Source organism: Rhinolophus ferrumequinum, chromosome 26 (genome assembly GCF_004115265.2).
Source record: "Rhinolophus ferrumequinum isolate MPI-CBG mRhiFer1 chromosome 26, mRhiFer1_v1.p, whole genome shotgun sequence".
NCBI classification, from domain to species: domain Eukaryota; kingdom Metazoa; phylum Chordata; class Mammalia; order Chiroptera; family Rhinolophidae; genus Rhinolophus; species Rhinolophus ferrumequinum.
This window is the reverse complement of record NC_046309.1, coordinates 25,563,048-25,587,451: the sequence shown is the minus strand read 5'-3', so window position 1 is coordinate 25,587,451 and position 24,404 is coordinate 25,563,048. Positions and strand designations below refer to the sequence as shown.

Below are 24,404 nucleotides of genomic sequence, written 5' to 3'. Positions count from 1 at the left end.
CTATTAGTACATAGCAGAACGACAAAAACTGAGACATCTTTGAACTGTTAAAAGTGGCTGACTCAAAGGGAACTTTCATTTTTTATTAAGCTTTTCAACTGGTACAGAAATATGTGTCAAAGACAAGAATTAATTTTGAAAGGCAAAAAGTTAAAAATATTTTTTAAAGTGTTAAATAATGACAACTGGAAGGAAACCAGGAAACGCTAAAACAGGAGTTACCGGTAAAAGCTGAGACTTCGGGGGTAATGGAGGTGAAAATGGGGACAAAGGTATCTTTCTACTTATAACTATATATTTGTTATTGGATTTTTAAAATTAGCTTTAAATTTTTTTGTAAATAAACAATTTAAAAAGGTTAACTAAATTCCTACTTTACCAGTGGGCTTTTTTCAAGTCCAAATCCTTCAGGAGCCTCCCTCACTTGGCTGCACCTAGTCCCAGTACTCCCGAGGCAAACTCTTTTCTAAAACAAATTTCTTCCTATTCCATCACATCCAACACTATGCACACTCCTACATGGTTTATAGTAGGTATTAGGCCTCTTTCAATTATTCAAATTTTATCCAATTTCATTCAATTACAAACTCTTGTTCCATTGTCCACAAAGTCACACAGATTCTTTCTCTGTTGTAACCGCTAATATTTACACAATGCCTATATGTTCTGAGAACTTTATTAATGAATTCTCTCATTTTAATCCTCTCTCCAAAAAAAACCCTTTGATATATAGTGCAGCCCCATTTAAAAAGCAGGAAATTGAAGCTTAGGAAGGTTTGGTAACTCGGTCAAGGTTACAGAGCCATCAAGTGTCAGGACTAGTAATCAGACCCGAACTGTACTGCTTCCAAACTGATTTACTTTCTGGTAAACCATGAAGCACCTGTAGTATAGACAAAAAACATTTTTCAATATACCATCTCCCTTAAGTATTTTGTGGGTGAATGTTTTGTATTTACAAGTAGAGCGTAAATACCTGCCACTCCTTTGGATAATTTCAATAATTTAATTATTAACAACAACTCGGATTTCTATGTCAATGTAATTCAGAAATATATAATATTTAATTTGATCCACATAAAAATGTTATGGGGTCCAGGCCAGAATTGTGATGTTTTACATAAAGAAATTGACACTCTGGAAGTTTGACTTTCCCAAAAAACTATACTAAGTAGGCCATAAAGCTGGAACAGATATCCAGATAGTCTGTCTGATGCCTATCTCAGGCCTCAATTTACACACACACACACACCCAGCACAGGGAAAGAACATTACTAAAATGTACATAACTAGAATCAGTTCTTGAAAAACACGTAAGAATATGTCAAAGGAAGGGCTGAGAAAAGTAAGAAGTATGAATAAGACAGGATGAGTCTGAGTTAACTCTCTCAAAGGAAGTGAAAGAACTAACGGAAGGTTAGTGACATTACAAACTTGAGGGTAGAAGAAAAAGAGGCAGAGAACTCGGAAACAAGAAACATATGTAGGACATTTGATACATGAACATTCACTGTGATTCCATTAGAAATGCAACTCACACCTTTTAAAATAAGGCACAGTTGTGAACTTAGACAATTGTGTTGCGTTGAAACTATCCCTTATCTCTCACCAGAATTTAGGAGCTCCTTGACCAGTGAAATATCTCCTGTGGTCAATGCTTTCTTAAATGTTTCATTCTTTTCCTCAGTGGGTAACGGTCCTTTCAATTTCTAAAAAAGCAGAAAGTTAAAAAAAAAAATCTTGTTATATGTATTCTCATTTCCCCTGTGGCAAGAAACAAAGTTTGGTTTTACGTACTTTTTTTTTTCTGATAAGGGACAACATATAAAGCTTGTAAATCGTGTCTAAAATTATCGTTAAAGGGACCAGGCTATGATGGGTCTAAACCCAAGTGAAGAGCTACATCGACAACCTAAAGGCGCAGTGGATGGGAAGCACATTATGAAACAAGAGGAAAAACTCTGCAGTTTGTTTGCAGTCCAAAAGCCTGTATATCTACTGGAAGAACAAGTTAGGGGGACACAGGCGAGGACGGAAGAGGTTTCACAAGGCCGGGCCTTCGAGGGCCTGGGGAGGCCGATACACGCGCCGTGAAAACAAAGCCTCCTCTGCTACCTGAGCTGCACGATCGAGATACCCAATCTCCCAGCCGTCATCCTCGCTGTCGCTGGTCTCGCCTCCACCGGCCACTGCCAGGCCGCGCAGCGTGCGGGCCGCCACGCCCGCCGCCATGCCTTCTGCCCACTGCCTACCCACACTGCTCTGCTCGGCCGCCCCTCCGCTTGCGCCTGCGCACTGGAGGAGCGTGGAGGGGTGCGCGGGAAGGACTGCGCGGGAAGGACTGCGCGGGAAGGACTGCGCGGGAAGGACTGCGCGGGGAAGGGGGATGTGCAGAGGTGGGGGTGGGGGGTGCTTGGGCCCTTCCGCGCAGGCGTGTGGCCTCGCGTAGCGCCCCTTAGCCTTCCTGAGCCCTATGGCCTTGGAAGATGGAAACCTGAGCGTCTGGCAGCGCTGGCGGGGCTGGCAGGATTGAGCCAAACTCCTGGCCGGTGCTGCCCATGCCTTCTGGGGACTAACCTTTTATTCTTTTCAGGGTATTTGCTTGATGAAGTTCTTGTTCTTTAAGGATTGCCCCATTGTAGCAGGAGCAGAGGGGGGATTTTATGCCAAGTAAGACTATGCTTTCATCCCCATCCCTTTTGGCTGCTCCCTACTAGGGTTTCCAGGTGGGAATTCCCACCCGTTCTCAGGAATTGATTTCATTTTCCCGTTCCCAAATCCTGAGATGTAAATTGTTTTCTGTTCTCCACGATGAATCATTTCCACAAAGTGATGGCCGATAGATACTACCAACTACCTGGCCTCAAGGAGCTGATTTTCCCAATTTCCCAACCAACTTTTCTCGGGATTTGGGAATGGAAAAGCGAAAAAAATTTCTGAGAATGGGCGGGAATTCCCACCTGGAAACCCTAGTGATAAATAGGAAAAGTGTCTAAGAATACATTGTGAGGAGTACGTTTATTTCCTATTGTGGATATTACGGGGTTCAAGGAGCTGATTTTCTCGATTTTCTGACCAACTTTTCTCGGGATTCGGGAACGGGAAAGCAAAAAAAAAATTCCTGAGAACGGGCGGGAATTCCCACCTGGAAACCCTACCCCTTACCAAATGCAATGTCAAACATGTCCCCTAGGAGCGGGACTGCTATTGGTCAGAATACATTCCTCAAGAAACCGCCAGACAAATAAATGGGAGCCCACAAAGGAGCCACGAAAATTCTTTCATTGAATTTCATGTGATTTCAGATCTTATTGTAGATCTTCAGAGCATGAAAACACTTTCTCACCTAGATGGTGTCCATAAACTAAAGCAAAAATTCAGTCAAGAAAAGTGGGATTGCAAATAAATAATCTTTTTAAAAGGGAGGATTGGGGAAGAGAGTGGCTCAAAAGAATTGGGAGCAAGAAATGATTTAAATTTTCAGAGAGCAAGTAAATAATAAAAACAACTCCAGGTGAAAGTGGCCCAAACTCAACTTTTCTGCATCTAACTTCTAGGTGAAGTGTTCGTGACAGTGATTATCTGTGTCAGAAAAGTTGATCCATCAAGGAAAAGCAGACATGTATACACCTCAAGATGATTTGAAAGGAATGTAGCCAGATCTCATTCTTTGAAAGTTTTGCAATATTTTTTTTCTCTTAAGGAATGTTTAATGTAAGAGTTTGAAGTTAATTACTTCAGGGACTTTCACAGATAAGTATTTTTAAGTAGTTTGGTTATTTTGGAGACACACCTGTCTTTCTAAATGCATTCATTCAGTAAATGTTATGAATCTTGAGCACAGCCAGACACAACTAGGTTTGAGACAACATCAAAGACAAACCAAGCTGCCTCATGGAGTTCACGTTTTAATGAAGAAAGACAATAAACAAATAAACAAACAAGACTGTTTCAGATTGTAGGTGACCCAAAGGAAACAAACCAGTGCTCAGTTTCTGGGATCAAACCATTAAAATTGTTTCTAAGCTAAATCATTTACTACCAGTAGTTGTGTGCCCTTGGGCAATTTACTTAGTCTCTTCTGCATCAGTTCTGTAATCTGTAAAATGGAGATAATGATAGGACCCAACATATACGGTAGAGCTATTTCAAGGATTAAGTAAAATAGGGCCAGTCTCAATATAAGAGTTAGATAAATCTTGGCTACTGTTATTATTATGTTTGGTAGGGTAGTCAGGCCTGAGTGAAGTCATGAAAGACAACAAAGATCCAGCCATGAAAAGTAGGCATCTCCTGGCAGAGGAGATGGTGAGTGCCAAGGTCCTAAGGCAGGGAAAAGCTTGGACACCGGCCTGGGGTAGGGTGGGGTAGGTGAGGCCCCTATGGAGCAAAATGTAAGAGGCACTCACTCTCGGGGTTCTGTAAATTCTTGCATTTTGCACACAGATACCTCACTTACTTCACTTTAGTCTTTGCCCTGCTTGGACCAGAAAGGAGGCCTGAGACTGGAGTTTCAGTGAAGGAGTGGGATGTGCCGAGAGTACCTTGTAAGCCTTAAGAAAGGGGTTTGGATTTCATTTTAAGAACAATTGAACATTGAAATGTTTTTTAACTGATAACGTATATATTCGTGTGTGTGTGTGTGTGTGTGTGTGTGTGTGTGTGTCAAAACACTCAAACTCTTTTGAAGAGAAAGTTTTTGGTTGGAGCATCTGGCTAAGTAGTGGTGCTATTTGCTAAGATGGTGGAAGATTAGAGGATAAACTTGAAGATAAAAAAATGAGCATCTCAAGATTAACATATTCAAAACCAAATACTCAAGTGTAGCTGTCAAGAAACCAGTTAGTTGGATGTTCAAGTATGGAGCTCAGGAGAAAGACTGGTCTTGGAGATAGAAATATGGGAGTGATCCATACAGAATTGATTTTTAAAACTTTGGAATATAACCAAAGATTTATTTTATTTTATTTTATTTTTTTTGTTTTTGGTAAATACAGGTGCTATAAACTGAATGTTCGTGTCCCACCACCCCCACAGAAATTCATGTGTTGAAACCTCATTCTCAAAATGATGGTATTTAGGAGCTGATTAGGTCATGAGAGCTCTGCCCTCATAAATGGCATTAGTGCCCCTATGAAAGAGACCCCAGAGAGCTCCCTTGCCCCTTCCACCATGTTTAGGACACAACAAGAAGATGCCCCATAAACCAGGAAATGACCTTCACCAGACATTGAATCTGCCAGCATCTTGATCTCGAACTTCTCAACCTCCAGAACTGTGAGAAATAAATTTCTGTTATTTATGAGTATAAACTGCCCAGACTATTATATTCTATTATAGCCGCCTAAACAGACTATGATAATGAATATGATTATTCTAAAATTTATGTGGAAAGGCAAAGGAACTAGATAGCTAAAACAATTCTGAGAAAGAAAACTCAAGTAGGAGAAATTCCTCTACTTGATTTTAAGACCTATTGTGTAGCTATAGTAATCAGGACTGAGTTGTATTAGAGAAGGGATTGATACAGAGATCAATGGAACAGAACAGAGAACCTAGAACAGACCCACACAAGTAAGGCAAAACGATTTTTGACAAAGGTGCAAAAGCAATTCAATGGAGAAAGGATCATCTTCAACAAATGATGCTGGATCAATTGAATATCATAGGTAACAAAATAAAATTAACCTATCTAAACTTAATGTCTTTTCAAAAATTAAATCAAAATAGATCACAGATGTAGACAAATGTGCACAGCAGCATTATTCCTATTAGCCAAAGAGTGTAAACAACCTACAAGTCCACCAACTGATGAATGGATAAACAAAATGTGGTATACCCATACCAACTATATTAGTTTTCTAGGACAACCATAACAAACTGCCACAAACTGGGTGACTTATAACCACAGAAGCTTATTCTCTCACTATTCTGGAGGCCAGAAGTCTGAAATCAAAGTGTCAACAGCACCACGCTTCGTCTGAAGACTCTAGGGCAGGATCCTTCCTTGCCTCTTCATAGCTTCTGGTGGTTGCCAGCAATCCTTGGCATCCCTTGGCTCATAGAGGCGTCACTTTCATCTCTGCCTCTGTATTTAGGGCTCACCCTAATTTGGTATGAACTCATCTTAACTTGATCACATCTGCAAAGACCCTATTTCCAAACAAGGTCACACTCACAGGTCCGGGTGGATAAGAATTTTGTGCGGATACTGTTGAACCCCGTACACCACATAGGTCACTTAGCATAATGTTTTCAAGATCTACATTGCAGCATGCATCTCCATTTCATTCTTTTTTATGCTGAATAATGTGTGCTACTGATGATTTCAGGAGATGGCAGGACGTATTAAAAGGCTAATGTGATTGTAAACTGGAGAAGTGGCAGGAAAAATGGACAGGAGAGGATGCTTTAAAAACTTCTTGTGAATTAAAATCAGGGATTTTGGTGACTGTGTAAGAAGGATGAGGGGGAGAAAAGAGTCAAAGCTGATGTAACAAGAAAACACGGACAGGATAGTGTTTTGAGGAAACAGAGATAAGTTTTTTTCTGCACAGAAATGGTCTGAAATGCTTGAGGAATGTACGTGTCCAGATAAGGCCTGAAGCTCCTCAGAGAGACTTGGGTTGTCAGTTCAGCTTTAGAAATCATCTTCCTAGGAGGTAATAATGGACGTATTAAAGCAATGATATTGCTAAGGGCGAGTGGATAGCATGAGGAGATCAGAGGGCCAGCAAAGGAAAGGAAGCAACAAAGGGGCCTGAGAAATAGTGACTAAAGAAGCAGGAGACCTGGAAGAGATCAATATCTCAAAAATCTTTCACTGAATTGTACCCTAAGATGATAATAATAGCAATAATAATGATAGTACATTCATTTTATAGTACTTTCTATATGCCAGTCATGGTTCGAAGGCCTTCACCTATCTTAAGTCATTTAATACTCACACAACCCTATTAAGTAAATACTACCTCAATTTTACAGAAAGGGAAATGGAGACACAGAAAAGTAAAGTCACCAGTCCCGATCAGGGCAGAAATTCAAAGGCAGGAAACAGCACTGCTTAGTCATTACCATCTAACACTTACGTAGCTCTTCCCTGTGCGCCGACATTTTTCTAAGCATCTTACATCCATTAATTCCCATAATCCTCACTATAACTTTTGGAGGCAAGTGCTAAAATTATTATCTCCATTTTCTTGAGGAAACTGAAATACAGAAAGGTTATAAAAACCACCAAAATAATACAACTGCTAAGCCGGATGGTCAGAATTCACTGCAGGCTCTCCGGGTCCAGATGGGGCTCAAGTTTAACTCAAAAAGTATGATGCCCACAAAAGCATTCTCTGTCTTAGAAGGACGCTTCTAAGTGTGTTCCACTCACACTAGAACACTGTCTCTGGAGCTCTCCTTTCCGAAGCAGATTGCGACTTCTGTCTAGTTAAACCAGACTCAGAAGAAATTTTGATTCATTTACAGGTTATTCACAAGCTTCATTCCTGAGCAGATAAGAAATCGAAAATTTGGGTTTGTCTGAAGGCATTTGGGAATTCCCCCAGGGTAACTTCCTGGAGTATGTCAGAAAACCACCTACCCACTTTGTTAATGACTAGTGTTCTGCTTGGTAAAGTAAAGAGGGCAAGAAACCAGCTGGGTCTGAGAAATAAATATTACTCAAATTTAGACAGCCCCTAGTTCCTGGATGGATTTTTTGTTTTAACTTTTCAGTTTCGACTCAGACATTTAGTGATGATTAGCTAATACAGTTTATTTTACCATTACATGTGATAATGCTGTATTTTGTGGGCAACCTGTTTTAAATTTAATGCTGTCACATTTTTATAATTCTTGCTTATTTTGTATAATAATGTGTGTGGTAGTACTTTCAAAATTTGATAAAAATTCTGTTGGGATCCTTAATTCTTAATTCTGTCTGGGATCCAGCTGGTTAACTGCCTCTTTTAAAGATTATTTTGGAGGCATAAAAATAGTAAACAGATTTCTTTTCAATAATTAAAATTTATGTGTACAAGACATTCAATGGGAGAGACAAACACTTTTTTAAAAATATATAGCATTAATTGATTCTACCAATATTTTTTTAGGCATGGAGGAGGAAGTTGTAAAGAAGACAGATAAGATTCTAGACCTCAGAATGTTTACACTCTAGTAAGAGAAACAAACAAATAAATATATAATTAAATATCAAGTAATTATAAGTTCTATAAAGAGAAATTAACCAGGGAAAGTAGATAGACAATAATGGGAGGCAAATGGGAATTTGAAATAGGGATTTACAGAAGACCTCTCTGAAGTGTTATTCTTAGTGTGATAGAAAGTTACAAGGATTTGATTTCCCATTTTAAAAGGTCATTCTGGCTGTAAAGAAACAAGACTGCAGGAGAGCAACATCAGTTAAGAGTCCATTACAACATTCTGGGTCCTCAACCCTGCCTGTATATTAGAATCCTCTGGAGATGATTCTAGCCAGCCCCAACCTAAACCAATTATATCCAAACCTCTAGGAGTAGGGTCCAGGAGTTGGTATTTCTCAACGCTCTTGTGGTGATTTCAATATGTAACCAGGGTTGGAAAAAGTTGTGGAAGAAAGATGTCAGGGATAGGTCTAGGCACTTATCTATATCCAGTAGAAAAATCTATGGACCAGAATGTTGAGGTTAATCTACTAAAACAAAAATAGATTCTTATCTGGATCTATTTTCTTCTTTAAGAAATGTGGTTGGATCAGAGAACAAAAATCTTTAAACAAAGAGAGGGAACAACCAGGAAATTATGAAAATGGGTGTCAGCGAAGAAGCATTAACCAATATAATACCAAGAAGTAATGGTTAATGAAATGTTTGTATCATGGTTATTTCTTTAAATATTCTAATATGTAGCCCAGGTTTGAAATGACAGGAGAAGGATCTAGGAGGCTAGGTCTAGAGCAGGTATCATTGGAGGTAGCTGGGAACCACCTTCAGGAGGTATATACAGAGGGTGCAAAAAAAAAAAATGAATACACATTGTAAGAAAGGAAAACTGTAATAAAAAAAACTGTAAACTTGTGTTAGACAGCCAACAGTGACCGCCACAAATCCGTGCTATCTTTACAAAAACCCTACCAAGTTAGTATTGCTGTTTATCATTACTTTACAAATGAGGAACTAAGACATAGAGAAGTTATGAAAATTGATCAAGGTCAAACAACTAAAAGATGATAGAACCAGGAGTCAGATGTGGTCGTCTGTCTCCAGAGTCCTCCCTCTTCTCAGCCACTCCACTACTGTATCGACACGAAGTCTTAGATTTAACATCATACCTTCTAGTGTGAGTGATCATTCACATAGCTTCCTACCATTCTCATGGTGACACATTGTTTTTTATAATAGACAAAGTATTACTTAGAAATTCAATAAATATTTGCTATTCCTCTTGTATTTTCTTATCTAACCAATAATAAATAATCATTGCCTCAAATTTGTAAAGGTACTCTTTCAAAGAATTCTAAATAATTTCATACATATTTTCATACCTGTAATTTTTTTCATAAATCCTGTGGAAAATAGACAGAGATAAGTATGATATTTTGCGTTTGATAATTGGGAATACTAGATCAAGATTGTGTCAAAGAGATCTGAGACCTAAACTCAGATTTGCATAGAGCCAGGCCATTCTTACTTCATTAGACACCTATAGAAAAATCTAAACCAGTGTTTCCTACATAGAAAAAGCTTAAAACTTTAAAATTGAGCATATAAATAGATCTTAATTTTTTTCTTAACTATGATCTCTGAAATACCATATTTTGTGAAAGCTAGTCACATTGGTCACTTAAAATTTTGACTCATTTATGGCTTTATTTATTATAATGTGTTACACAAGTAATTATAAATTCTATGCAGGAAATGAATTGTACACTTTGTTGTTATTGCTTGAAAGAAATTAAAAGCTCACTGATGTCATCTATGCAAAGTATTTTTTCTGTTGGAAGTAATCTTTTCTTTTATTTCTTATAATGAAATTAAATAATTTTCTTCCCTAATAATTTTTTATTATAATAGACAATATTGATTTTTAAAATTTCTATAGTGTTTTGTAAATAAACAAAATTGAGATGATTATTCCCCTTAAGTAGCTTTCTTGTTTACATACTACCCATTCAAATAGCTTTATTTTTCAGTGTTGCAAGGATATGGAAGATATCATTTAATTCTAGAAAATGAATTTATTCAATCATTGCTGCCATACAATGCTCACAAAACAGTTGTTATGAACTTATAGAAAATGATCTCTTGCACATATTTTTATTTTTAAAAAGTTTACATTTATTTATATGTAACAGTAATTTAAGCTAACTATAACCTGCATGTATTTGGTTAAGCTATATTTGGAATTGTCACAATGAAATAGACAGGTGGTATAGATGGAATTTTTTTGCCCTCCAAGAAAAATTTCAGAAATGTATCTCTCATAATTTGTTGTTTGGAGAACAAACAGATCTTCACATGGGGGCTATTTGAATGGCATTTATTATATTTTGGGGGAGAGAAGCAGCTGTCTCTTTGTTGTGACCTTGCTTTACGGCAATATCTTTTCTTATGTCGTACAAATCTGTAATACATTATGTGTATATCACATTGTATGTTCACCCCAGACCTATGTGAGTCACTAATATATGATGAGCTAAAGAACAGATTTTCTGGAGCTTCATAGTTTATGGTGAGTGTTATGAGCAGATAAATTGAAGGCAACATCGCAACAAAGAAAGCGTATTTAAGGTGGAAATGGAATTACCATTGAGCACCTACAATACGTAGTGTCTATTTCATGCTATTTTATTTAAGTTGGAAAATCACCCTGAGAATTATGTGTCAGCCCAATTTTGCTTGAGCAAACTGAGTCTTGGAAAGTTTAAGTACCTTGACCAGAATCACTAAGTCTAAGCTTGGATTTGAACCCAGATCTCTTTTGTTTCACAGCTATCCAAATATTGTCTAACACCAAAATAGGGTTTGAGGAACGCAGAGAAGGAATATTTACTCATATGTTATAAATGTATTTATTACAGTTTAAAATCTCATGTGTTGGAATGTAGTCATTTTATCAAATTCTCCTTTTTTAGAAAGCAAAAATGAACTATTATTTGATGGTTGAAGGTACATAAAAGGTCATGTTAAACTCAATTAATGTGTTAATGGGAGTGGCCTGAAGAGTCAGACTGCAGGACCCACCCAGTGGTATATAGTAAAGAATGCAATAGAGTAATAGTCATGGAGATGTGAAATACAGTATAGGGAATATACTCAATAATGTTTTGTAAAGATCATGTCGGGTGCCAGATGGGTACTGGAGTTATCAGGGGGGATTGCTTCATAGAATGTGTAGATGCCTGACCACTTCGCAATACACCAAAGCTGATGTAGAATAATATTGAATGTCATCTATAACTAGGTAGATAGATAGATATTCACAGGATGTAAAGTACAGCATAGGGAATATAGTTAATTGTGTTGTAACAATTACATACGATGTCAGATGGGTAGTAGACTTTGGGGGGTTATCACTTTGTGAGATGTGTAAATGTCTAATCATTATAGTGTTTTGTACACTTGAAACTAATACTATAAAAATGAAGTTAAATTTTTTTAAAAAAAGAATGCAACAGAGGAAAGTGCTTGGACCAGGGGAGCATGGAGGTGATGGCGGTGGTGGAAGAGTGATGCGGTGAAAGGCTAAGGAGGAAAATGTCCTAACTGTAGGAAAATCCCAAGAATGGCCCAAACTTGAATTAGGAGTTAGCAACAGTGGGTGGAAGAGAGTGGTGAATTTAATCCAGTGGGCAAAATGCAACAAAAGGCAAGTAGAGACAAGAGATATCCCTCAAGGACAGAACAACAGAATGGTGGCAGCTTCTTCTAATCTGGCAGTTGTGTCCCAACAAAACAGAGAGTCAACAACCCTGCAAAGTACCCCTCTGTTTTTAATCCCCTGCTGCACACATCACTTCTTCTTGTCACCCTGCTGCACTCATCTCACACCACTCTCCTCTTGCTAGTTTCTCTCCTGACTTTTCTTTACAATCACAGATTCTTTTCTGACATAAGTCCTTTGTTGTACCTGTCCCTTCTGTCTCAAATGCTCTCCTCAAGATATCCACTAAACTAATTTTTTCACCTCTTTCATGTTTTTGCTTAAATTTTAACTTCTTCCTAAGGTCTATCATAACCATGCTGTTTTTATTGATGTACCAGGTGTGATCAAAAACTACAGTGAATGTTTACATTAAAAAAATTCTTACGGTAAAAGACACATTGCCATTAATTCTCCCCAAAATACTCCCCCTTGCTTTGATCACACTTATCCCATCGTTCTTGCCACTTTCTCAAGCAGTTCTGGAAGTCCTCTTTCATGAGTGTCTTTACTTCATCACCCATCATGACAACACTCCGTATCACACATCATTTCTGGTATGGCAATTTCTGTCAAATGAAAACATTACGGTGTGTCCTCATCCACTTTATTCACCGGATCTGGCACCATGCTACTTCTCGCTCTTCCCCAAAGTCAAAATGACAACGAAAGGTAAACATTTTGAATTGATTCAGGACATTAAGGCAGCCACAACAGCACAACTAAAGACACTCATGAAAGAGGACTTCCAGAACTGCTTCATAAAGTGGCAAGAATGAGGAGATATGTATTCGAAGCAAGGGGGAGTAGTTTGAGGGGGATCAATCCAATGTCCCTTTTACTGTAATCAATTTTTTAAATTTAAACATTCACCCTATTTTGTGATCACACCTCATAATTAACATATAACATTGTATTAGTTTTATGGTCATAACATAATAATTTCGTATACTTGTATGTGTATATTAAGAAATAATACCATGTTTCCCTGAAAAGAAGACCTAACCGGAAAATAAGCCCTAGCATGATTTTTCAGGATGACATCCCCTGAACATAAGCCCTAATGCGTCTTTTGGAGCAAACCTTAATATAAGCCCTGGTCTTATTTTCAGGGAAACACACTACAATAGTTTAGGTACCATCTAATACCACACATAATTGCAGTTTTTTTTTATGATGATAATTTTTTAAGATCTACTGTCTTTGAACTTTCAAACATACACTACAGTATTGTTAACTATAGCAATCATGCTGGACATTACATGCACACCCTATTTAATACTTCAACCTGCTCCTTCACCCTCTGACATGCTTTACCCCACTCTGTGTTGTTTTATTTCATAGCAGTTACCACCTTCTAATATACTACAGTATACTATTTTCTTATTTACTGTGTTTATCTCCTACTTGAGTAGAAGCTCCTACAGCAGGCATTTGTTTTATTCCCTGACATATCTTAAGACCCTAGAATAATGCTCCAGGCAAGCTGACTGAAGCTTATGCCACATATGTCATCCCTGAAACTGTGCCTATATGCTGGAGAAACATGCCCAACATCAAGAAAAAAATGACAGAGCATTTTTACATACAACACTTGGGATGCATATAAAATTGGGAAGAATAACATTTATCTCTCAAGACTTTTTAGAATTTAAAAGATGCTTATACCAACAGCAGTTGGGCAGAGGCTGATCCCCTAGATGACAGAGTCTCTAGGGGTCTATTGCTATTCTTTAGCTAACTCTCGCCACCCGCTTCCCACCTTGTAGAACCTGAATCTTGTGCTGCTCATGTCCCCAAACCCCCTGCCCCCAAGTTTCTCATATGTCCTCACAGACAAGTTTGGTCAGCTATGGTATTGGTTCAACCATTTTTTCTTTCCATTCTAGTTGCCCTCTTCTGAGCGCTGCTGAGTGTTGCGACTTTTACTGGTTATTCCATATCTCGTGGGCAAAGCTGTTGCTTTCATGAGAATCACAGCACCCACCCCGCCACTGGCTTTTCCACTGAGTGCACCACTGAGTCACTGAAGACTTGGTGATTACAGACATGTAAAAACAGGCAAGAATACTTTTATTGTGTAATGCTCTGTTGGAAGGGGACTCCCAAATATTTCCTTACTTGTAGAGCTTTGCCAAGCACCATGTCCTATTGAAAGAAACTATTTTATTCTTCCAATCACTGCTGCCTTCCAGCTACTTAGTATTTCAAAAATCATTTATTGGTTGATCAGCCTCTGCCCAACTGCTGTTGGTATAAGCATCTTTTAAATTCTAAAAAGTCTTGAGAGATAAATGTTATTCTTCCCAATTTTATAGATAAGGAACACAAGGTCAGAGAGTTTAGATGCATCCCAAGTGTTGTATAAATAGGAGCCACGTTGTGGGATCAAAACCTGACCCACTGGACCCTGGAGCCCATGTTGATGCTGCAACTGGATCCGTTTCCCCTGCTGGTCGTTCCACCTTCCAGCTGATATGACTGTGGGCTGATAACAAGGTGAATTGCTGTCTCCTGGGACACTATGATTCCTCCCATCCCTCCCAGCAGATCTCGGCCAATGACTGAATTATAGGAGTTACAGAAGACTGACCCTTTGCTTCAAGGTGAGGTTAATTCTGTAGTGCAGTTGGTGCTCCAAAGCCTTCTTGTGGGAGCAAACTGAAATTGTCTCCATGGGAGCCACGTTCTTGCTTCCCTGACCTATCCTTTGTCTTCCACTTTGGGAAGTTAACCTCCACAAAATCATCTCAGGCTGTTCTTGGAAACCTAACCTAACCCAGTCCCCTAATCCCATTTTCTAACCACCACAATACATTGCCTTCTTTTTTTATTGGACCAAGACAATTTTCCCGGTTCTCTCTTTCCTTAGTATAAATTCTCTCCAGAAGTTTCTTCGATTGTTCATGTAAATGGATAGGACAGTAGACAGAATCCCCGTGATGAATGCGTCTTGTGATCAGGCTCAGTTGCTCTTATACTATGTTCTTTACACTGAGAGTATTTTAAAGCCAAACATAATAAGTTTTTGTAATCAGCCATGTGAACTGCTAGCCCAGGGACGTCCAGTGGAAATGCATTTCTCTGGGTAGAATTAAGATAAATATTTTGCTTATTTTTTTCTGTTAATGAAAATTCCATCACTAAATTAGAAATTGGAATAGTTTCGGATAACAGAAAACTATTATCCTGGAAGAGAATATATTTTCTCTATTTCAGAGTATTAGGGGGTTTTTGCCTCTAGCTTTTCAGGTGCCTGTTAAGCACTGGAAGTATATAGTTTTTGTGAAGCAGATTGCATGTACATCCAGGATTTTAAAATGCATATATAGTAATAAGGATCAATGTCTGACGAGGAATTGTAAATACTAAAGAAGAGTGAGCTACAAAATAATTTGGCTAGGTGGTTCTCATGAAGGACTTCATTTTCCCAAGCACACATGATTGTACTACCATTGGCTGACTAAAATGTATATCTTAATCATTACAAATCACTTCTGTGTAATCAATCCACACAAAGCATTCCAGGGGAGGTCCTTTTTGATTACAGATTGCTTGCTTTTACTTCAAGGTCAGGGAAGCTGGTAGAATTTGTAATGAATGGTGTAATTGTTGAATGTTTAAGCAAACAATCTATTTGGGGATGAATAGTATAATTCATTCCACCCCATCACGAAGAGTTCAATGAAATGATAAATAGCTGTTTGAAAAAGAGGAACAAGTATATGTAACTTATTAACATTAGAAAAATACCTTTGACAAAGTTTCCTTCTCCTGGCTGTGCCTCATCAATCCCACGCATACCTCAACACACACACACACACACAAGAAACTATTTCTTAAGACACACTTTAGAGTTGGAGAAAAAGTTTTGTTTTATTTAAGACCTAACTTAGAAAATAATGACAAAGAATTGGGACAGTTACTTATTTAAAAAGAAAAATTTGGTGGCTGGCTCTCTCAGTAAGAAGTATTGATGTTAATTTAAAATATTTATAAGTCAAGCACTTATATTAAATCTCTGAGTTCACAATCACATAACAAATGTTTTCTGAACATATGCAAAATCCATGACCCAGGTTTTTCATTCCTAGATATTTCTAAAAAAGCTGCAAAATCCAAATGTTCCTTGAGAATAGAATGGATAAATGTATCAAGAATATGTATACAATGGGATACTATAAAGCAACGAAAATTAGTGGACTACTTTTACGTACAGTAATATGGCTAAATCCCACAAACAAAATTTGAGTGAAAGAAGCCAGACATTAAAGAGAAAATACCATAGAGTTCTACTTACATGAAATTAAAAAACAGGCAAACAAATCTATGGTGGTAGAAGTCAAAATAGTTCCTTTGGGGCGGAGGTAAGATTGGGAGGTGACAAAAGAGAGGCTTCTGTTTTGCTAGTGTGCTCTATTTCTTGATCTAGTGGTAATTCATTGGGTGTATTCCTTTTGTGAAACGTCATCAAGCTGTATGCATATTAGTTGTATACTTTCTGTATGAATATTAAATTTCAAAAAATTTGACTTAAAAAAAACTACATTGCCATAAATGGGTATAAAAATTCCAGTTACCTAAAATGCATGGGTGTCATATTGTGTGACTAATAAGTCGGAATTTACATAATAAGCACAATAGGAATCCTAGATATTGAAACTTACGTTGTGCACACCAAATTAAATCTGTATAGAGAAAGTTTGAAAATATGGAGAGACAGTCATTTCCCAGTTCTCTTCCCCAAGCAAAATAATTCTAGATCATCCCTTTTTGAGAGCGAGAGCTGGGCAATACATGAGTTAATCGCAAACCAACTTCGCCTTATTCTGGGGTTTTATAACATATGTGAAGAGCTCAGTGTTGATCTGGTGCACAGTAAGCACTCCATGAAGACACTGTTAATTTTTTTTTTTTTTTTTTTTGGTGCTTGCATCACACCGCATACTTATTTTGAGTTTGCTAATAACTAAAACATTCAAGGCCATTTCACAAATGATACCACTATGAACGTCATGCTTGTGCAACTTTCGGACTAATGTAGTAATTCCTGTATTATTTTAACCTGGTAGAATTGTTCAGTGTCCATTCTGTTGAGATCTTTATGGGTTGGGATTCACTATTCTTCATTCTCAGCACTGATGGGAACGTTAGTAGGAGCACTAGAGAGAAAGCCCTGCAGACAATCCTGGTCCACAGTGTTCCAGTAATCAGACCCCTTTGGATATGGCCATTTAATCAATCAGGAATATTGCTAATGAACGCTCATCCAGTCCATGTTTGATTTGTCTGTAAGGATGTAAGGAAGGAAATGACAAAAAATATCTCTCATTCTGACATTTTCAGATGTTTGTATTCTTATTTTAACATGGTTATTTACCTGAACAGTGTTAAAGTGAAATATTTCGAAGTTCCAAACATTATTTTTTTACTCCAATCTTAACTCAAATATAAGTGGCAGAATGATATGATGCAAATGAATCTGGTCTATGGAAAATGTTATAATACTATACATTTCTTATATAGTGTTTTTTCAGTCTGTTGGCGCGAAGCTTCCTTAGTTTTCACTTTTTTTTTTTTTTTTTTTTTTTATTTTTCACTTTTTTCTGCCAGCAGAGGGCAGGTAAGGAAGAGAGAAGAAAAAGGCATCTCTTCCTGGTCTTAATTCAAACTCTCTCAAGACTTCTCTGAAATGTTTACAGAGCAGGTTATTTTCTTTTTCTTTAATTATTCTATTTTGAAAATAATTTATCTAAATATAAATTTTAATTTTTATGGATATATTTGGCTTAATTAATGAATTTCAAATGAAATTAGTACTTTGAATTTTTAATTAAGTTTATAAATCAGTGATATATTGAAAAATATAAATATTACCTATATTTTGAAATGATATGTCTAGAATGTTCTGTCTTATTTTGGGTAATCCTGATTAGTTAGACTCCTTTTGTATTGGTTTTCCAATTCAATTATGAATATGTTTATGTGTATATTTTCCATGTGTATCTTAAAGCAGACGTTTGGTCATTACTTCAATATGCAGAGTTGTTAAGCACAGTTTGCAGTTTTATTAATCAAGTAAATCTTTAAAACAATTGAAAGAAACTCAAGTGCACTTGAATGGAGTTTTTTTTGTTGTTTTTTTTTTTTTTTGCAGTAGTGTATTCCACAGGAATGTTTAAAGACAGTTTCGCTAAGTATATTAGATGTTTTCTCTTGCAACTTTAAATTTGTTTAATCAATAATAAAACATCTTTTTCAAAGCATTAGATGTATGATACACTATGTAATTCTACAGTTCAGGGCAGCTTGCATATAACCTTCGCTAAATCAAAAGTCCACGGGCAGCTTGCGTTTTTGCCTTCTCCACTTGAATAATGCCATTGTTCTGAAAGTAGACGGTTAGGGAGAAACTGAATAGTTCTATCTTTGGGATGATAACTCTCCATACTGCTTATTTCAAGTGTTAGGAATTTCTTCTTTCCTGTTCTCACTGTAAGCCTCATCTGAAGAATTTTTTTTTTTTAACTGTCAAGCAAAGTTATATACAGTGCTTAGAACACTACTGGCACATAGTGAGTGCTTTATAAGTGTTAACTATTATTACAAAGTCATATACTTATTTTGAGTTTAATCCATTTATTGAACTAGCCTGGGGAATCATGTACAGTGGAAAAAAACTGATTTTTCAATAAAAGCATAAACTAGAAAAATAATCTCATTCTCGAAAATGCTAATTCTAGTCTTCATTTATTTAATGGAAAGGAAAACCTTGACTTGAGTGACTCTTAACAGTAAATTTATTGAGCAAGTGGGAGCACTAATGTTTGTCACTTAGTTGTCTTAGACTAAATACTTCCTGGTATTGTGAATGAATATTGAATTTCCTGACTATGTGTAATGAGTATGTGATAGGATAAGATCTAGGTCTCTTAAAGGGACCAAGCTGGATGAGGAAGAAAACTTTTACTTTTGATGAGGGAACTCCCTGGCCTTAATAAATAGTATTTCAAAAGACTGAACAAAAGAGAACTTCTGATCACTCCCCAAAGGAAGGTAAGGTTACAGCTTGGGAAACAGATGAAGGAAGATTACCAGGAAGGGGGCTACAGGACTGAGGAAAAAGGAAATTCTGCGGGTTGGGCAAAGAGTGAAGAGCCTTCAGGCTTCGGGTTGCGTGACAACCTCCTCACTGATCTCCCATACCGTCTTTTCCTGTTCACTAGGCCACAGTGCATATCTTTACAGTTTTATCTTCTTAAAATGCAGTGCAGTGATGTTACTTCCTTGTTCAAAACTCCATACTCACTTTGTTTTGCCAACATTGATAGGAGAAGGACTCCTTACCCGGCCATTTGTGGCTCTGAACTATGTGGTCCCAACCTGATTTTCCATATTCACTTCCTCCTCCGCTTTTCACACAGCAGTCAAATGGTGCTGTTCCTAAACACAGCCCTTTCTGCTCATGGCTTCCTCACTCACCTCTGACTGTCGATGGCCCTTGTCTTTCAGGATCCATCTTCAATGACACCTCCTCTTGAAGATGCTCTCATTCTTAACTCAAAATGATCTTCAGTGCCATTGAATCTCATGGCTCTTTGCATTTCTAGAATGGCCCTCATCTTATTCTGTTATTTATAATAGATATTTCTGTATTTGTTTCTTTTTTTCCTGCTGACGAGAAGCTCATGGAGAGCAGGGAATCTTGCTCCAGAGAGTAGCATGGCGTCTTGCAGCTGGCAGAGCCTGGCAGCTATTCAGAGGGGCCAGGGCCATTGCATTGTTCAAGGTCCTTCGTATATTAAAAACTGAAGAAATGCCAAGTTTACAAAATTGTTGTCTACTTTAAATGTTACGTTAGACAAATGGAAATGATTAAAACACATACATGCCCATAACAATCCCCAAAGTAATTGTGCTGTTTGTAAGATAATCATAGGATTTCTTTTTAAAATTAAAAAAATCTTCAATTACAGTTGACATTCAATATTATTTTATATTAGTTTCAGGTGTACAGCACAGTGGTTAGACATTTATATAATTTATGCAGTAATCACCCTGATTAGTCTAGTATCCACCTGGCACTATACATACTTATCACCTTATAATTGACTATATTCTCTATGCTGTACTGTGCATCCCCTTGAATGTCTTGTAACTACTAATTTGTACTTCTTAATCCTTTCACCTTTTCACCTATCCCCCCAAACCCCTTCCCATCTGGCAACTATCAGTTTATTCTCTGTATCTATGAGTCTGTTTCTCTTTTGTTTCTTCATTTATTTTGTTTTTTAGATTCCACATATAAGTGAAATCACATGGTATTTGACTTTCTCTGTCTGACTTATTTCACTTAGCCTAATACCCTCTAGGTCCATCCATGTAGTTGCAAATAATAAAATTTCATTCTTTTTTATGGCCAAGTAATATTTCATTTTATATATATATATATATATATATATATATATATATATATATATATATACATACACACACACACATATATATATATGTGTGTGTGTGTGTGTATATACACACACACAAAAGGTGCCCAAAAAATGTATACACATTTTAAGAAAGTATTAAAATTGTAATACTCAATATATACCGATAACAAAAGATGAATATAAGTCACGTTTGACCTTTGCAATTACAAGAGGTGCTCAAAGTGGTTCCCATCAGCGTAATTTTAATACAGTTTTTTCCTTTCTTAAAATGTATATACATTTTTTTGGCACCCTGTATGTAGCAATTCTTTATCCAATCATCTATTGATTGGCACTTAGTTTGCTTCCATGTCTTGGCTATTGTAAATAATGCTGCAATGAATATAAGGATGTACATAGATTTTCAAATTAGTGTTTTGGATTTCTTTGGATAAATACTCAGAAGTGGAATTGCTGGGTCACAAAGTAGTTCTATTTTTAATTTTTTTGAGGAACCTCCATTCTGTTTTCCACAGTGGCTGTACCAATTTGCAATCCTACCAACAGAGCATGAGGATTCCATTTTCTCTGCATCCTTACCAACACTTGTTGTTTGTTGATTTATAGATGATGGCCATTCTGACAGGTATGAGGTGATATCTCATTGTGGCTTTAATTTGTATTTCTCTGATGATTAGTGACGTTGAGCATTTTTTTATATGTCTATTGACCATGTGTATGACCTCTTTGGAAAAATGTCTATTCAGGTCCTCTGCCCATTTTTTAACTGGATTATTTGTGGTTTTGGTGTTGAATTGTATGAGTTCTTTATAAATTCTGGATATTAACCCTTTATCACATGTATCATTGGTGAATATCTCCTCCCATTCAGCAGGCTGTCTTTTCATTTTGTTGATGGGTCCTTTGCTGTGCAAAAACTTTTTAGTTTGATGTTGTCCCTTTTCTTTTTTGTCTTTTGTTTTCCTTGCCCAAAGAGATATATCAATAAAAATATTACTAAAAGCAATGTCAGGGAGTACTGCCTATGTTTCTTCTAGGAGTTTTATGGTTTGGGGTCTTATATTTAAGTCTTTAATCCAATTTGAGTTTACACCTTCTTATACCACATACAAGGATAATCACAGGATTTTTAAAACATCTAACTCACAATACACTTCAGCTGATATGGTCTCATAACTGGACAAAAGTTTAACATTGTTTAGTGACTGTTTTCTTTTAGTCTTGTCAGCATATCCCTGGGACTGTGCATTACCTGAGGCCTTGACCAAAGCACCCTGCAACTTTCTGTGTGAAGTGCCCTCACACATGGTGGACACCTGATAAATATTCACTGATGTGAGTTAAATTTAATCATATGACCAATGTGCTGTATATAAATATAATGCATGAATTCATTTTTTATGTGGTCAGAATTATTATGTAGAAATAAGACTGAACGTTAATAATTAACTTCTAATTTAATGCCTTACACACTTGTCAGATCAAAGGACTAGACACTGGGGAGGAGAAAAAATACTCATTCTTACTGACTGACTGACTGGTTAACTTCATGTGTACTGTGAGACACATAAAGAGGAGAATTGTATTGTCTGTAACTCTCCTGATTTAGTAGTGAGGATGAACACTTGGTCAGAATTAGCAAGATTTATTTCTTCAAACTAGGCTAGAGACAAAAAATAATGAAGATTCCAAAAATATTTAGAATTCATTGCCATATAGGTTAAAGTTGATATCAATATTAAATCATCCTCTGCTATTAGACAATATGGTTTAAATTGCCTAGTTATAGACAGCTCCACTTTGAGGTGCCTAAATATACGAACTGCAGATCTGTGTCAGTCTCCTTCTAGCATAGTACATAGAAATAAGGCACACTTAGAAGCATGGACTCATTATTAGAATTACCATTGTTTATTTTTTGAAATGTATGTATTTAGGTATTCTTTTCTGATAAAATCTCATTCTCTTAGACTAATTAGTAAATGATGTGTTTCAAGTCCTACTTTGCTAAATTAATATTGATGAAATCTTTTCTAGAAAATTATTTTATACTGAAAAAGACCAGTTACTTGTGATAATTCTGTAATAAAAAAAATTTTAGTTATTTAAACAGTAAGTATAAACCTTTTCTCTTAATCCTATACAACTGAGGGATTTGACATATTCCCATAAATACTATTAATGGTTCAAGTAGCAGGGAGGGAGATGGATTGGGAACTAGGAATGGTGACGTTAGAATTAATTAATTATACTCCTCCAGAAACATCATTCCTCAGACAGATAATTAAATATATGACAACTTAAAAGATAATAGTGTTTGTCAGATTTATTAATTTATTTATTTTAACTATATTAATTTATTTACACTTATTTAAACTTTACTATCATTAAAAACATTTAAAATCTATGATAGCACTAAAGATTTTTAATCACTGGAAGTAAATTGTAATATGAATAATTACCCATACTGGTATGTCTTTCATAGTTTCATTTTTTTACCTATACATTTTAAATTTATCAAAAGTTAAAAGCATTTTGTGAAACTACAACTTGTTTTTAAATATAGCACATGAAAACATTTAAATGAATCCAAATGTAACTTAAATTTAGGGAAACTAAGTATTGATATGCAAATGTTATCAACGTAGGGTTTTATGGAAAAAAATTGAAGATAGTTGTATAAAACCTAAGGATGAATGTCAGGAGGGCAGTTTGCACATACAAAATACACCTGAAAGGATAGCTCTTGTAATGCCCAGCACTTTCCAGTGGAGTAGGCTCACATATGGCCAACAGGCATCTGAAAATACACATTTATTTGTGTACAAAACTCTGTTAATTATATAGTTGTGAAACATGCAGCATAGTCCCAACCATTTCAAAGAACAAGAATTTAAAATTTGTCTTATTTTTAAAAACTGTAAGTTTAAATATTTATGCAATGTTACAAAACAAAACCCAGTATATGCCCTTATTTACAGATAACACATGGAATTGCATGTTCGGTGCAAGAAAATTTCCATTACTCTCCAAACACATAATGTCACCTTTACCCTTTCTGCCAACCACAGGGCCTAGACATTGGTTTGAACTCTGGCCTGAATTTTTGGATGGGAGGTGCCCCAGCAAACCAGCCTTCTTCTGAGTGTGGGAAGGGTAAGAAGAGGGTATTTCTCCTTAATTCTCTCTTTTCTTACCCTTTGCTCTGTAGTATGGACCTCTTGGGGCTGATGGGAACAACCACACAGAGTCTCCTTTGCTAAATGCCAAAAATCTGTGTGATGTTAAGAAGCCAGTTCAAATTATTTTACTAGTGTTAACAGCAAAAACTTAAATTTTTTCTAAGTTTAAGGTCTCTTGTTAAAAATATAAAGAAAAGTAATTCTACAGTTTTCTATTCTCAATGATTTTAGTTCACTGGATGACATTTTACCCCACACCAATGTAGTGAAATAGAGTGGTTTTGGGGATCAGTTAGATCTGATTCAAAATCACGGTTACTACTAGATATAAGGCTACATAGATAAGTATGTTCAAGATTCTTTTGTGTCCATTTTCCTCAAGAGTGGAAATGATATAGTAATAATTATCTCATAAGGATATTGAGAAAATTAAATGGGGGGAAACACGTAAAAGGGTTAGCACATTAGGGACATAGTACTAATTAGTTTCCTGTGTTTAGTTTATCCCGGATGCACAGTGGGTTTGACTCAGATTGAAAAACAAAACAGGAACAATCAAGTGAAAAAAACAAAACAAAACATGTTTTATACCTCAGTGTCTTCAAATATTTCTTGTTCCACAAAGAAAAATGTTTTATTTTTTAAAGCATGTGTAACTATATATTTTCCAATAGAGATGTAAAAGCCATGGCTGGACAGCTTCAATTATTTCCAAAATACTTTTTTTGAGTCAAATGTGAGAGCTCTTTGTTAATTCATAACAATCTTATGTAAAATTTAAAGCTGAAAGTCAGTAATGCTAAGTGTAGAAAAATGAGAGAGAAAAGTGAGTAGAGAGATGGAAAGAGAAACACACAGGGAG

The 24,404-nt window shown here is 36.5% G+C and overlaps 1 protein-coding gene across 2 annotated transcripts in view; it reads right to left on the bottom strand.

Moving 5' to 3' along the window:
* Window positions 1–2,234, bottom strand: part of ASZ1 (ankyrin repeat, SAM and basic leucine zipper domain containing 1) — a 49,352-nt gene extending 47,118 nt beyond the window's left edge. For both annotated transcript variants that reach the window (XM_033099028.1, XM_033099029.1), the window contains exons 1-2: window positions 2,116–2,234; window positions 1,610–1,709 (exon numbers count right to left, since the gene is read on the bottom strand). In XM_033099028.1, coding sequence (XP_032954919.1) covers window positions 1,610–1,709; window positions 2,116–2,232 — 217 coding nt within the window. In that variant the 5' untranslated portion in view covers window positions 2,233–2,234. The remainder of the gene's footprint in view (window positions 1–1,609; window positions 1,710–2,115) is intronic.
* Between the last annotated feature and the right edge of the window lie 22,170 nt (window positions 2,235–24,404).